Here is a 15,648-nt window from a genome sequence, read left to right as displayed (position 1 = left end):
ATCTGTGCCCAGCATTTTCATTCTTAGACCAAAGCCTAATATTTCTTTATCTTGAGCTATAACTTGCTTGCTGCAAATTTCTTAGCTCTGGTTCCATTTTTCCTGGGTTCTAAAGACTACATTTTATACCCTTTTGTTATTTGCTGCTCCAGGAATGGAGCAAAGAGAATGGCTATGATGAACTACATGCATATATAACCTATAAAAGGTGAACACAGAAGAGGAAAAAGGAAGATAGGAACTGCAAGAACAACACTAGACCTCAACTCAAAAGATCTGAGTTCCAGTCCTATTCTGCCGCTAATTTGCTGCATGACTGGAGCAAATTATCTCTCTAAATCTTGCCTATTACAATACATGTTAGACAAAATACGAAGTACGCTCCTAAAAATATCCATGTGTCTACAGTATCAGTTCTGGCAGACTGTGTTTATAAGTTTCTAATTGCGCCCATTTCTCCCCTATTTACTTCTTTTATGGTTCTCCATTTTCATTCAATTAAGTTTTCTAAAATTTCTATTTGGAACTATTTCTTAGGTATTGAACACCTAACTCAGTCAATTAAACTAATCTACCTAATCTGAAAGATGAAAATTATTCACCTGTTTTCTTGAGCCCCTGGCTAGGTACTAATAGAGGCTTAGAACATGCCTGATCTCATGTTTCCTCTCTCTTATCTGTTTTTCTAAACCACCATAGTCTTCTAGGATGTTATTAGATCTTTCACTAGCTTAAAAAAAAAAAACAAATAAGTTCTTACTGTTTTTATTTTTTTATAAATAAACAATGTTTACCATATTACGATGTTTTAGTTCTCAATATCATCACCTTTTGACAGAACTTGAACAGTAATTTCTTAACACCACCTTTCATATATAATACTCACGGGCTTTGCGAGAGATACCTGCCTCACAATGTTAACAATACACTTTTCTCCACATATGCTATAATGCTTAATAACACTTAACCCAATATTTCATTAAAACTCTTCAAAGAATGAAGGAAAATTACACTTTTATAGTCCTTCTAGGTGGTTCTAAAACTAGCAATAATTTCAACCAACACTAAAAATATCCTTTCTTCAAATAAATATGAATAACAATAAAACCAACTAATATTAATAAGAAAATATAAAAGTATATACTATATATACCTACCTAGCAACAGAATACATAAATAGAAAATCATTGTCTGGGGAGCCTGGAGTCTTGCTATAGTCTCTATATTTCTTCTGAGTAGTATTTTTGATGTCTTTCATTACAGATTCCATTTCTTTACTTAAGTTGGTTTCTGACTATAAAAAATACAAACAGAAATATAAAGTTTATTTATGTTCATTTTCTCTAATAATAGTCTAACACTACAATGTTTATCATTTGAACATACTAGAAAATTAAAGTTAAAAAGTCAAAACAGATGTACCTTAGCTAATTACTATAAATTCATTTAGTGCACAAAGACCGAACAGATCAAGAACTATTTTCTCTTATTTTAGGGATTTTTTTAATCCTAATTCTATATTGTGACTGGTATCTCTGTAACCCCACCATTAATTAACCACACAAACTATATTCTAATCAAATGAGCAGGTGTCATTAAAATTATATTTTAGAATAGTTCTCATATTTATAAAAATCTTGACTTTGATTTAAGTTCATTTTTCAAAGACGAATATCCCTTACTTTAAGCATATTTTAAACCCATAAAAACTTGGATTTAAAAAGAAAAAAGTCACACAGACTCTAAAATTAGTCTTCAACTGAGAAAAGGAACTGCCAAGAGATGATTCTGAGTGGCTTTAATCTATGAATTTGTTTCAAAAGTCAAATATTCATAGTTTTCATAAATTTACTAGATAAATCAGGCATAGCTGCCACTTCTCTCAAGGACTATATCATAAATCCATAATAAAGGTGAACTATTTAAGAATTTAAATCAAATAAATAAATCCTACTGGATGGGATAAGAGATGGGTGCACTTACACTAAATCTCACAGTAAAACATACTGACTTAAAGTGAATGGTTCAATTTAAGTATACACTTGTGTGTGTATATAAATCTATAATTACACATACATACACTGTGTGTATATGTCTAAATATATCATCATATTTTTTAAAGTTTTTTTAATTTTTTAAATTTTTATTATGGTGACATTGTTAACGAAATCCAGTAAGTTTCAGGTGTATGACTGAACAGTAGGGCATTGTATGTTCACCACCCATAGTTAGATTTCTTTCTGTCACCACATATTTGACCCCTGTTACCCTATCTTAATCCTAATATACCTAATGAGCATATTTTTAAATGATTAGGCTGTACTTTACACTGCAAAATACATATATATAATTTGGCCTTGTTTTTAAATATTTCAACTCTTAGAAAAAGTCTAACCATATCTAACCTTATAGACTAAGGAAAAAATATAGCTTTTGGTAATAATTTGTTCTATTATGCTCATTTCTGTTTTAATAACCACAAATAAGAGAAAAACCTCTAAAAGTAATTTCTACTAAATGTATAAAGGTTCAGAGTAATTTAGAAACGGAATGAAAACAAAAGCTGAAAAGTAGAGCTGAGTTAATCAGGATATTTCTGCCTTACACTGATGCTTACTGGGAAAGCTCCCGGTCGTCCCTGCAGCTCCTCCACCTCCTTTATGAGATCTTGTATGCTTTTGTTACTAGGACGCTGCCAAAGGTTATTTTCCACATTGCTTCCAGGATAACAAGGAAGAACACTGTTTGCAAACTGCCTACAGAGAGGACATGTGAATTCTCCTTTGTCCACTGAAAACCCCTGAAGAACCTGGTCATTCTAAAAGATGAAATAAACATACAGATGTATGATGCACACTTTTACAGAAAACAAAATTTACACCACTACATTTTATAGCAAATAAACGAATCATACAAAAAAAGACATCTCTAATATGTCATAAAAACATCTCATTTCTCATTTAACTGTTGAAGCTTATCAAATAACTTCTTACGTCATGGCAATCATGCAATAGTTGCCATAACCAATGAACTACATAAGCATCTTACTCTTCTCTCAGTATGAAATATTCAAATAATGATGTCATCAATCTGAAATGTGGATTTAAAATAAAGAATAAGTCAAAAAACAGGGCACGTTAAAGTAAATCACCTTCCTCTTACCCCTTGCCCCCGTTTTCATAATCTACTGGGCTTATTCTCTGTGTGTCCATGTTTTTTGATGTGGGCTAGACAGCTTTTAAGCATAAATTAAGCCAAAAAAAAAATGTAATGTGTCTCCTAAAGTTTCTATCTGCTGAATACAACTCATTGAACTTAATGCAGTAGGTTTATTTAGGTTTAATGGATAAGGGGGAAATTTAGAGTATTCAGAATATAAGTGCAATAAAAAGGGAATTAACACCTTCGTTCTGATAGAAAGAGGAAGAAAAAGTACAATTTTTTGAAACAATACGCATACACCTAGGAGGAAACTCTTGCTCATGAGAGACTGCAATACATGCTAACTAATCAGAGGACTTAAGACAGGAATCTGGGCTGACACATTTGTTCCCTTCTTTTGCCTGACATCGTCCCACATCTATGTTATTTTAGGACATTGCTGTTGTGTAGTCCTAACCATTATATTACTCTTTTTGCTAGCAAACTCTCTCTTATTCTGCCACTAACCTAATGCTTTATCTCAAAATGTTTTTAACACATTAATGTATATGTATGAAGGCTACAATATGACCTTTATTACTTACAAGAAAAAAATGATGAGGAAAAAAGGATACAAAGAATAAAAAAGAAATTTATTTCCTTATGGTTACAAAGGGGGTTAATGAAAATGTCAGGATGAAATCAGATTTCCTAGCTCTTAATTTAGTGCTCTAGTGTACTAGAAGGCTAGGGTAAGGATCCTGGTCATTGAAGGACATTCTGTGATAAACTTCCCTATAGCCTTAATCTTAAAGAATGTAGGTCTTCCTTACCTTGACTGAAACTAGGTTCTCTCCTGAAGCCTGCCCAGAAGCCCTCTCAATTAGGCACTGCTCATTCTCCCACATCCCTCACACCTCAGTATCTTTCTCATCTCTAGTGCTGGCTTGAGATCATTACTCTTGAATTCTCCTGTCTTTGTGGCTCATGTCATTTAACGATACCACCCTTTTCCTTCCTTTTTACTGTTATCTACTGCCCTCAAGCACTGAAGACTTTGGTACTTCATCACTCCAAGTCCTACCATCCACCTATGCAACTTCAGTGTGCATGTGGAGAACCCATCTTATAGCTTAGTCCTTGACCTCATCAGTTCCTATGGCTTTAACCTCTACTCTAACTCCAGCACTTATTACCATGACCACACCCTTGTCCTATAAGGACCCCAAATCTCCATATTTGAAAATACTAAATTCAAACACCTTAAATTCTGACAACTCCTGTCTCCTTTAGTACCTCCTTTTTGTCCCAGTTTATTGGGCCTTTCCTATCCTGCCTATACATCATAATCTACCACTTCAAAAACTCTCAAGTCAATACTTTTCGTCCCCCTCCATATGTCTTTCCATCATACATACCTAACAAAACCTTCAAAAAAATTAACCCAATGTATGATTTCTCCAATTCTGTATCAAACTGAGCGCTATTGGAGAAAACTGAAATAACTTCTACAAACCGTTTCCAATCTCAACTGAGCCTTGAATATTGCCTGGAAATCTTGCTCCAATATCCTATGAATATCTAACATCTTACCCAATTCCAAAGTAGTTTATCCAGACCGCCTCCTCACTTGTAAAGTCCCTTCACCTACCCCAGCCTTGCCCCCTTACTCTAGGAACATAAAGCTACACCTCTTTCCTCAGAAAAATGGGAGTCACGGCAGCTCCTTTAACATCCTGACTTCTCCCACCCCAAATACCTAGTTAATAAATCCCATCAGTCCTTCCACCCACTTTCTTCCTTCTAACCCACTGGCAAATATCTCCTAACCAGTCTCCCAACTATATCGCTGCCAGTATGATCTACCTAATGTGAGATTCTTATTCCCAAATTCTTTCAAGGATCACCATCGCCTCTCACCTTGATTCTTTCCTCTCTTTTATGCGCTGCATGCAATCTCTCAGAAAACCCTTCTTCTAAATATATCACATATATACATATATCATATATATATTTCAAATATCTAACCTTTTCTCTATCTCTACTGCTATGACTAAGCCCAAGCTGCCATCATCTCTTACCTCCTAAATGATATCACCACATTCTTTCTTACTCTCCTGCAATCCCACAATAATCCCCTGAGACCTACACAGCCACAATGACCTTTCTGAACATGTCATATCTCTGCTTAAGAGTCTATAATGGCTGTAACATATCTCTGTAAAAAATCTGTCTAAAGTCCAGATTCCTTAATATAAACCACAAGGCCTTTTATAATATGACCCCTTATTACTTCTCCAGTCATATTTCTCATCACTCAAGCACCTTACTTTATCAAATGTTCTGGCACTTGGCAGATACTCCAATAAGACCCTATGCATACCTCATAACACTTAGCACAAATATCACAACTGTTTATTTCTGTCTCACACAGTGCATAGTAAACTCTTTGAGTGAAGAAACTGTGTATTATTCACTGTTGTTGTCCCTAATATCTATCACAGTACCTAGAACACTACAGGATAAATATCTGTCAAATGAACGACTAAATAAAGAGGTATGAAAAATGCATAATGTGCTTAAGGAGCTACTAATTAGCTTATTAATGCTGAATTGATGGAAGATAAAGCTAAAGCAACAAGCAAGCCCAGATCATGTAGTGCCATGAATGCCATTCAGGGAAAAGTAAACTTTACCCCATTAGGAAGAAGTCAGTAAAGGATTTTTAAGCCATATGCCATTAGACTTACTTTTTAGAAAGATCAATGTAGTGATTAAATTTGACTTGCAATAAGGAAACTGATAAGAAAGCAACTATAATAGTCAAGATAAGAGATGAAAGCATACACAAAAAAAGTAGAAGTGGGAATAATAACGGCAGAATATAGTTGCGTGCAATTTACGGAGACAGAATCAATAGAATTTGATAAGTGACTGAATGTGAGAGGTAAGGAATAGGAAAGAAAAACAGAGAAATCCACTGCTTCTGAGTTAGGAATCTGGGAATAGAGTAGACCATGTATTTAAGAAGTTAGGCTCACAGAAAAAGAAAGACTGCAGGTATAGGGGAATGAATGCAAGGTCAGGGGAAGGAATTTTAAAAAGCAGATACTTTAGTGTCTTTATGAACTGAAAAGATGGGACAGACCAAGTAGAAAAACTGAAGAAATAGAAGAAAAGAGGTTACTTACTGATACATCAAGGCCTCTGAAGTGATGTAGAGAAAGAAATACTAGAGCATAAACAGATTATTCCTGAACGGAAGAAATACTATGTCAAAAAAATAGAAAAGGATTGGTTAGGATGCAAAGTCATTTATCAGGGAATAGAAAAAAAGCAAGGTAGGAAGCTAAAGTAGTATGACACAGAGAACCACTATTTTTTGGGTGACAAAGGAAGAGACAGAAATTTGATGAGAGAATAGGGATCTTGGGATTTACGCAAAGAGTGAGATAGGGGAGGCAAAGGTATAGAATAGCTGCTGAGGAGATTAGGTGAAGAAACTGATCAAAGACAGATAAATGAATTGATAAGTGATATCTACAGTCAGTGACCCTAGTCTAAGGCACTATTATAGGAAACCACAAATTTGTAGAGGTGCTGGTTTTGTTTTATGATTTTTCTAGCAGGGCTAGCTGCCTGGATCTAAGAGCAAAGTAGGTAGATTAAACGATTGGAACAAAAAAGTGAGGCTAGGTAAGAGCTAATACACTAGCAAAAAATGCAAAAATGGTTAAAGGATTGAAGATCTTGATGCCAGAAACAAAATGCACTAATAAGAGTGAAAATAAGAGAATCTGAAAAATAATCATATAAGAAAATGATATGGTAGAATAGTAAAGCTTAATATTTCTAAGCTAGAGTAGCAAAGTCTAAAATTACAGCCATGGAAGTCAGTTGCTAAAGTGGAGTTAAAAAATAAAACCCCTAATGTTGAAGTGAAGGAACTGTGAGGCTGGGTAGTAAAAATGATGATCAAAATCACCCACAGTGAATTAGGATGTATTTGCTGTAAAAAATATTAAAACTGGGAAAGATATACACACTTTTAAAAATTATTCAATTAACTTACCCGTAATGATTCCATGTAAGATTTATGACAATCTATATGTAATGTGTGGCCACAGGTTTGTACATAAACACCTCCTTCCCAGCCAATTGATACTGCCAAAAGACAAGAACTCTTAAAAAAAAAAAAAAAAAAAAAGACAAAATACAATTAATTTTAAATAAGTATAAATGTACCTACATATCTAAATATATCAACATTAGCCTTTGAATGATTTCACACTGTGATACTAATATGAACTTTTATTTTTGTGACATAAAGTAACACCTGACGTGATAGTCCTAAGGCAATGCCATTAAACTAGAAACACCATAAAGTTTTAGCTTCCAAATATCTATGCTCATAATGAAAGAGAATAATTATGAATTAGCCTTTCTCTACCCCATAAAATACAAGCTCTCAATACAATTCTATAGCTCAGTATTAACTATACTGCTGTTGTTTATTTTATATAGTACTTAAGCTCTCTGTGATATGTGACATTCACAACTTCCTTCTTAAAGTGCCTACTTCCCTAATGCAACTCTTTTGGATTTTGTCTCATCTCTTTAACCATTTGGTTTAGGCCTCCTTTTTAAAGACTTCTTTCTTCACCTGCCTCTTCAATGTTTATATACCTCAAGATTCTATTCTTAGTGCTACTCTCTTCTCATTAATAAAACTATTCTGAGCAATTTAATCTGTAAATTCAACTATCCTCCAAACCTGGATCTCTTGCCTGACTGACATACAAACATTTAGCTGCCAACCAGAAATCTCCAGTTTGACGTCTCTCAGATAACATAAAATCAATGTGTCAAAAACGTGTCATTTTCTCCATGAACCTTCCTTTTCCTTCTGATTTAAACACTCCACAATCTATTTAGTCACCAAGTCGAGAAAGCTCAGAGTCATTCCATATCACACCCTTTCCTTCACATCACAGTTTTAGTTTTCAAATCATACAAATTCTATCTACTAAATAACTCATTTGGGCCTCTTCTCTTCATCACCACTATAATATTCTAGATTGTATCATTTGTTGTGGAGAAGGGAGTTCTTTTTTTCTTTTTTTTTTTTTAATACCAATAAGTCAAGAGCTTTATTGATGCAGCAGGCCCTTTACAATGAACCCGAGAGTCCACCTTCTCTGGGAGGATGGGATGTCTGTACAAACCCTCGGGGTTTTCCACTTCAAAAACACAAGCTAAGCTCTCCCTTTCACTACAGTGGAAGAAGGTTCTTATATAAAGTATCCTAATTGGTCTCCTTAACTCTAATTTCTTCTCTCCATGATATACATCTTCCACGTATCTCTCTAAAGTACAAATTTGGTCATAAGAATAACCCAAAAAAGTGCCTTACTATTTACAAGAGTTTAATATAATACACAATAAAGGAAACATTATATAAGCCAACTACATACTCATTTGAAATTTGTTTTAAAAGTTAATTGCTTCTATCTCCTCTTTTACATTTTCAACTTCTCTGCTAATTGCTTCAACTTATAAACAGGCTTAGATTTTCCTCCCCTAAAGTAATTTTCTTTGAGTTTTCATTTGGCCTCTGTCAAACAGCACTTGGGCGTAAACTTGAGTTTACTGTCAGGAGTCTATAGTTAATAGATGGCTGACTCACATCAGTATCAGGCATAAGCTGTAACATGAGTGACAGCATACAATGAAAGATTTGAAAGCTATAAAAACTGAGTAATCTTTTTATTTTTATATTCGAAAGAAATTTATACATTACAATGAAAAATGAACAAATCATCTTTAAACAATAGTAAACAAAGTTCCAATATTAAATCACGATTCATCAGCATCTGAAAGTTTAAAATATTGCAGTGCAAAAAGTCTTCCCAGAAGATTTAAATATGTGCAGCAGCACAAATCAAATACTTGTAGCAAGTGAGCCAGCTTCTACTGTTACAAATCAGAAAAACAACAGGAGACCTGCTCATCGCTGTTTACCATTCGGAGCCACTTAATGTAGAAGCAGATTTTGATATTAATTAGATAATTTTAGAATGTTTAGTAGTCAGCTAATAAACAAGCTGCTCTCTTTGGCAATATATTATAAAAATGTAATTAATCTTTCTTTTTAAATAAAATCAGTTAGCTTTTAAAACCGAAAATAGTCACTTGTTAATATAACTGTTAGACATCTTATTTGAATCTGCTGGAGTGAAAAAAAGCAGGAAACGATTTACTAATGTAAGACTAATAATTTAGGAAGACTTAAGACTTCAGTGGTGTTCCCTCCACTGTGCTAAGTGCTTAACATTGAATCTTCACAACCTCAATATTTGTTAAAACCTCACATAGTAAGTGTTGTTATCCCTTTCACAAAAAAAAAGAAAAATTTACCTCGATCACTCAGTTATAAGAGGTAGAGCCCAAGTTCAAACCCAAGTCTATCAGACTCCAAAGCTCACGCTCCTTCCCCCACTGTGTCTTATCTCTCATATATCATGCTTCCAGTTTCAACAGTAACTGTACTGTCTTACATTACTAAAATTATACATGTCAACTCTCTGAATATGCATGCATTAATTTTATAATCAGTATCAGTGCCTACTGATAGTAATTCTTCTCTATACAGTCTGTCTAGCTACCAAACTGGTATACTTTGCTAGAGTAACTCAGTTAGAAATCAGTAAGCATCTACAGCATGTACCAGTCCCTCAGGGGACTATAAAACCAATATAAGAAATGGCACAGTCCAGGGTGCATACCATATATGCTTAAAATAACCATTATGAAAGTACACAAAAGTATTAATATAGGAATAAAATCTCACAATCAGAAACACAACAGATATTAGTCCAGTTTAGATTTTAGTTCAGAGCCTTTTAATAAAAAACAAGAATTTTTTTAAAAAACAAATAACTATTCTGGCTGCAGGTAATAAATATCCTGCTTTTTCTCTCCTTTATTAGATCTACCCTTCCCTCAAAATTATTTTGCTCTTTTGGGTCTGGTTTATATTTTGATTGAATCAAGTCATTTTTCTTTTCTGTTTGGCTTTAGGATCAATCGTTACTCATCTACTCTAAAGTGATTCAAACTGATGAAATTAAAACCAAGTATGGCAAGAAAACAAAATCTAAAGAAAAGTGGTAGTAAATGTCTGCAAAAGCAGAACACAATTTCAACATTTTCTTCAAAAATGAAAATAGTTATCAAAGTCTCATTAATACTGTAATATATACACGCTGCAAAAAATTCAAAGAAATAATAAAAAGTACGAGTCTGTATGTGTATATACATGCATATACACACACAGATGCTTCTTTTTCCAAATAATGATAATTTCATTTTAAAGCCTCTAAAAATATATGGAAGTATGCTCATTACCTAACCCAACCTACCTTATAAAGCCTAACACCTGAGCCCTCCTAAGTGGGCTAGCTTGAATATTAAAAACATCGCTTTATATTTATACCAAACTTTATTATATGTAAAGTTATCTAGAGAAATTTCCAACCTGCTGGGTTAAAAATTACTACATGAAAGATCATTATGATCCCTATTTTAACAGATGAGGAAATTGAGTCTTAGAATGTTTTATTTGGCCAAGCTTACATTATTAAGAAATGGCAGAATCAGGACCAAACTTGTTTTCTGATCTGGGATTCTGTCTATGATACATGACACCTCCCTAATTAGAGCCACCATCTCCTCCAGAATCCACTAGAAACTTTCTCCTCAGACCAGACTACTGAACCACACTCTACTCTGATTCTTACCATCACTAGGTCAGTTATTGTTTATTCTAATTAAGTATTCTGTCTTCCATTTTATTGGAAGTTTCTTCCATTTAATCCAGTGCATCATGCACAAGAAAAAATTGTATTTGGAAATCTATCAAAATAATCATCTCATATAGTTAAAATAATGCTTCACTTTAAATTTTAAGTAATTTAAATTATTATCATACATTTACTTAACTCAAGATACAACATCCAAAAAACAACCAGTGAAAGGAAACCCCTTCTAATAAGCTATTCAGGAAATATTAAAAATGGTATAAAAATTTTATAAAGAAATTAACAATGATGTTGCTACTAAAGAAATAAAACTTATCTTTTAAGACTTTTGATACCTGAATGCTAAAGCCCCTAGGTACAAAAAGCTGGAAAAAATCTATTAAGTTCACAAGAAACCACAGAAGTCACAAATTAAGCCTGCCTCCACTTTACATTTAAAAAGCATTGTAATGAGATTTTATTGTATATCTTTAAAGTAAAAGGAGGCAAAAATCTTCATAAAATATTCATGCAATATCTAAAAGTTTTCAGAGGTTATACTTATATCCACTGAATTGAATTTGTATACATCACAATAAACAACATTTAAAATAAAGGTATAACATTTATAACCTGAAATTTTTACTTATTAACAGATTTCCATTTCTTTACTACCCACATATGAATATTTTTTTCTAAAAAACTTTCAGATTGCAAATGAGAATGACATTTGGTAGAAGAAAAAATATCAAATAAGACTCTGAAAGGAAATAATTATCAACTTTGCAGACAAAAAATTCTATTTGATAAAAAGGGTACTTACATCCTTAAAATAACGCTGTAATAATGAAAGCCTCACATCGTGAACTGCTGCACATGTATCCCAAGGGTAAATCTGCTCCTCTTCAGTGATAGGCAACTTTTTTGGCTCAATGTTGTCACGGCACTGCCCCAAAACTATATTGACGTGGCCAACAGAAATATGAAAAGATGCTCAACATTACTAATCATCAGAGAAATGCAAACTAAAACCACAATGAGATAATACTTCACACCTGTCAGAATGGCTATCATCAATAAATCAAAAAAACAAGTGTTGGCGAGGATGTGGAGCAAAGGGAGCTATCTTGCACTGTTGGTGAGACTGCAAACTGGTACAGCCACTATAGAAAATAGTTTAGAAGTTCCTCAAAAAATTAAAAATAGGACTACCTTATGACCCAGCAATTCCACTTCTGGGTATTTATCCAAGAAATCCAAAACACAAATTCGAAATATATATGCACCCCTATGTTCTTCACTGCAGCACTATTTACAACAGCCAAACAATGGAAGCAACCTAAGTGCCCATTGACAGATGACTAGATAAAGAAGTTGTGGTACATATATACAATGAAATATTACTCAGCCATAAAAAAAAAAAAAAAAAAAGAACAAAATCTTACCATTTGTGACAACATGGATGAATCTAGACAATATGCTAAATGAAACAGATCAGACAAAGAAAGACAAATACCACATGAGCTCACTTTTATGTGGAATCTAGAGAACAAAATAAACCAACAAGCGAAACAGAAATAGACTCAGAGATAAAGAGAATTGATGACTGTTAAATGGGAGAGTGTTTGGAGGACTGGGTAAAAAAATGAAGGGATTAAGAAGTACAAATTGGTAGTTACGGGGATGTAATGTACAGCATAGAGAATATAGTCAATAATCCTGTAATAACTAAGTATAGTTCCAGACAGTTAATAATCAGCGGAGGGATCACTTTGTGAATTATATAAATGTCTAACCACCATGCTGTACACCTGAAACTAATATAAAATAACACTGAATGTCAACTTTAATTGAAAAATATATTTCCTTTGAGAAATGAAAAAAAAAAACCTCTATATTTATAAACAGAGATAAGAGCTCATTAAATAACCAATACATAGACCTGATTTTCACCAAGAAAAGCTGAGTTATGTACCACTAGCTACACTAATTTTTTCACTATTAGAATATTTTCAAAGACCAAAAAAAAGTAGTATTCTAGTTGTCTTCTACAGAGTAAACAAAGTTTCAAATATGCCAGTATTTATTTTTTAAAATAACACTAAAATGTGAATATGAACTCTGGATGGATGGATCAACAGATTGATGGGTCAGTGTGGAGGCATAGCATCAAGAGCTCATTCATCAAAAGCTTGACCTTCTACTTAAAGAAAATGGGCAAACACCTGGATTATCTCAACCTGAAAGGGGCCAAGGTGACCATGGAGCAACTCTCTGAGCTAGCTCTAATGCCATACTCTCATTCCTTAAGTAGCTCAGAGAGTTCTCAACTCTCAACTCTCTGAGCTACTTAAGGAATGAGAGTATGGCATCAGAGCTCAACATCAAGGACTTCTTCAGCCAACACCTCGCTGTCTACTGCAGCTCTGAGTTCAACAAGACCATGGCCATGTTCCGCAACTTGGTGTCCCTGACCCTCAAGTACGACTGCATCTCTGATGAGCTGCTCAAGGACTTGTGTGAGAACAATTCCAGTACCCTCCAGACCATAAATATCAAATGCCACGTTCATGACCCCCACGGGCAGGTCATCTGGGGCATGTCTTGGGCCAAGCTGGCCAGGCACACCACCAACTTGAAGGTCAATTTCTTCTTTGAGCGAGTCATGAAGTATGAGCAAGTCATGAAGTATGAGCACTTGGTCCGGATTCTCTTGCAGGAGATCCCAAGCAGGAGCATCAGTCTGAGAGGCTGCTATTTCAGTGAACCAGACTGGTCCATGCGGCCCACTCTGCTGGATCTCCTGCCCATCTTCCGGCAGACTCTGCAGGTAGGTATGACCTGACGGTGGGAGTCTTTCAAGGAGTGACTGGATCAACAGATTGATGGATGGATGGATTGAAAGATGGAGGCTGTTTTCCAAAATCTGTCCACTGTAAAAGCCTACAAGTTATGACTCTCCAGTATCAATAAACTTCATTTCTAAATATACTACTTCTTACGACATGGAAACACAGAGGTCTTTGAAGAATAACCTGAGTCCAGGGTTGGAGAAAAGTGCAAAGTTGGCCTGGAATTGTGGGTAATAAAAAGCAAAGGGTAATTCAAACACTGAGGGCCTAAAGGAGTTCTGACCAGCCAAATTTGAGAAAATTGAGTATTGAAAAGAATAAGTAATGGTAACAGACAACACAATCAATGATTCAGGCAAGGAACATTAAGGAAAAAGGTAAATTGTTAGAGTCTCAATGTATTATCCTATAGATTACCTACCATCTTACCCAAGTGATCAAACTTCGCTGGCATCACAGATAATAGGACAAGTGATACCATTATTCTACAGAACTGGACTCTTTAAAACTTTTTAAAGGGGTTGAAGAAACTGTTCCAGATTCAAGAAGACTTATAAGAAATGACAACTAAATGCAATGCTTGGTCTTTGCTTGGCTCTTAGATCAGGGAAAAAAAAATGCTATAAAAATATTGAGACAATTGAGAGAATTTGGAATATAGAATATTAGATGTTCTTGATATTAAATGCCTTGGGGTATGATAATGATACTGTGGTTATATAAAAGAATATCCTTGTTCTTAGAAGATACAGTCTGAAGTATTTAGGGATAAAATGTCATGATGTCTGCCATTTTCTTCTGGAGAGAGAGAAAGGGAGGGAGGAAGGGAGGAAGAATGTGTGTGTAGATTAGAGATAAAGAAAAATATGACATTATGTTAACTATTGGTAAGTCTAGGTAAAGGGTATTCAACTTTTCTGTAGATATAGAACTTTTCAAAAAAAAAAGTTGGGAAAAGAGGTATATGGCAAAAGGGGATAAAACAAATACTAAGATTTTTATTATTGTAAAACATCAAAGCACAAAAAAAGGGAGTGAAGATATTAACATACAGTGCCATATATTACCATAAAACTCAATAAGCATGGGAAGAGCCAATCTTAGGGAAGGGAATATCAGGCATATCATTGTGGGCCTCCGGTTTTGAAGAGATTTATAGCAGTAGCAGAAAGAAGAGATAGAAGAAGGTAAATGCTAGCAACTAGAATATAATTAGCCATGATGTGTAATCCTCTTAATACACTGCTGGATTTGCTTTGCTAAGATTCTGTGATGTCTTTATCTGGCTTTTGTATCAGGGTAATGCTGGCCTCTTGAATGAGCTATGAAGTATTCCTTCTTTTTTTTATTTTTCTTTTGACAAATTTGAGATGAACTGGTGTTAATTATTTAATGTTTGGTAGAATAACCAGTGAAGCTATCTGGTCCTTGGCTTTTATTTGTTAAGATGTTTTGGATTACTGATTTAATCTCTTTACTTGTTTAAGGTCTGCTTGAATTTTCTACTTTTTGAGTTGGTTTTGGTAGCTTGTTTTTAGGAACTTACCCATTTTATCTAGGACACTGAATTTACTGACATAAAATTGTCATATTCTCTTAAAGTCTTTTATTTCTTTAAGGTCTATTGTAATGTCACCACTTTCATTTCTGATTTTAGTTATTTATGTGTTTTTTTCTTGGTAAGTCTAGCTAAAAAAATTTGTCAATTCTAATGACATTTTCAAGGAACCAACTCTTGGCTCTTCTGATTCTATTGTTTTTCTATTCTGTATTTCATTTATTTCTGCTCTAATCTTTATTTCTTTCCATCTGCTAGCTTTGGGTTTAGCTTGCTCTTATTTTTCTAGGTCCTAAAA

The 15,648-nt window shown here is 34.2% G+C and overlaps 1 protein-coding gene across 6 annotated transcripts in view; it reads right to left on the bottom strand.

Moving 5' to 3' along the window:
- UBR3 (ubiquitin protein ligase E3 component n-recognin 3 (putative)) overlaps positions 1–15,648 on the bottom strand; it is a 187,104-nt gene that overhangs the window by 56,226 nt on the left and 115,230 nt on the right. For 4 of the 6 annotated variants that reach the window (XM_025039283.1, XM_025039286.1, XM_025039284.1 and 1 more), the window contains exons 26-29: positions 11,764–11,897; positions 7,214–7,324; positions 2,606–2,818; positions 1,158–1,294 (exon numbers count right to left, since the gene is read on the bottom strand). In XM_025039283.1, the coding sequence (XP_024895051.1) occupies positions 1,158–1,294; positions 2,606–2,818; positions 7,214–7,324; positions 11,764–11,897 (595 nt within the window). The remainder of the gene's footprint in view (positions 1–1,157; positions 1,295–2,605; positions 2,819–7,213; positions 7,325–11,763; positions 11,898–15,648) is intronic. The other 2 variants (XM_025039285.1, XM_025039287.1) reach the window with 1 other exon arrangement.

The sequence above is a fragment of the Pteropus alecto genome, unplaced genomic scaffold (genome assembly GCF_000325575.1).
Source record: "Pteropus alecto unplaced genomic scaffold, ASM32557v1 scaffold3, whole genome shotgun sequence".
Lineage (NCBI taxonomy): Eukaryota > Metazoa > Chordata > Mammalia > Chiroptera > Pteropodidae > Pteropus > Pteropus alecto.
Note: the sequence above shows the minus strand (reverse complement) of the source record. Positions and strands in the feature narration are given on the sequence as shown.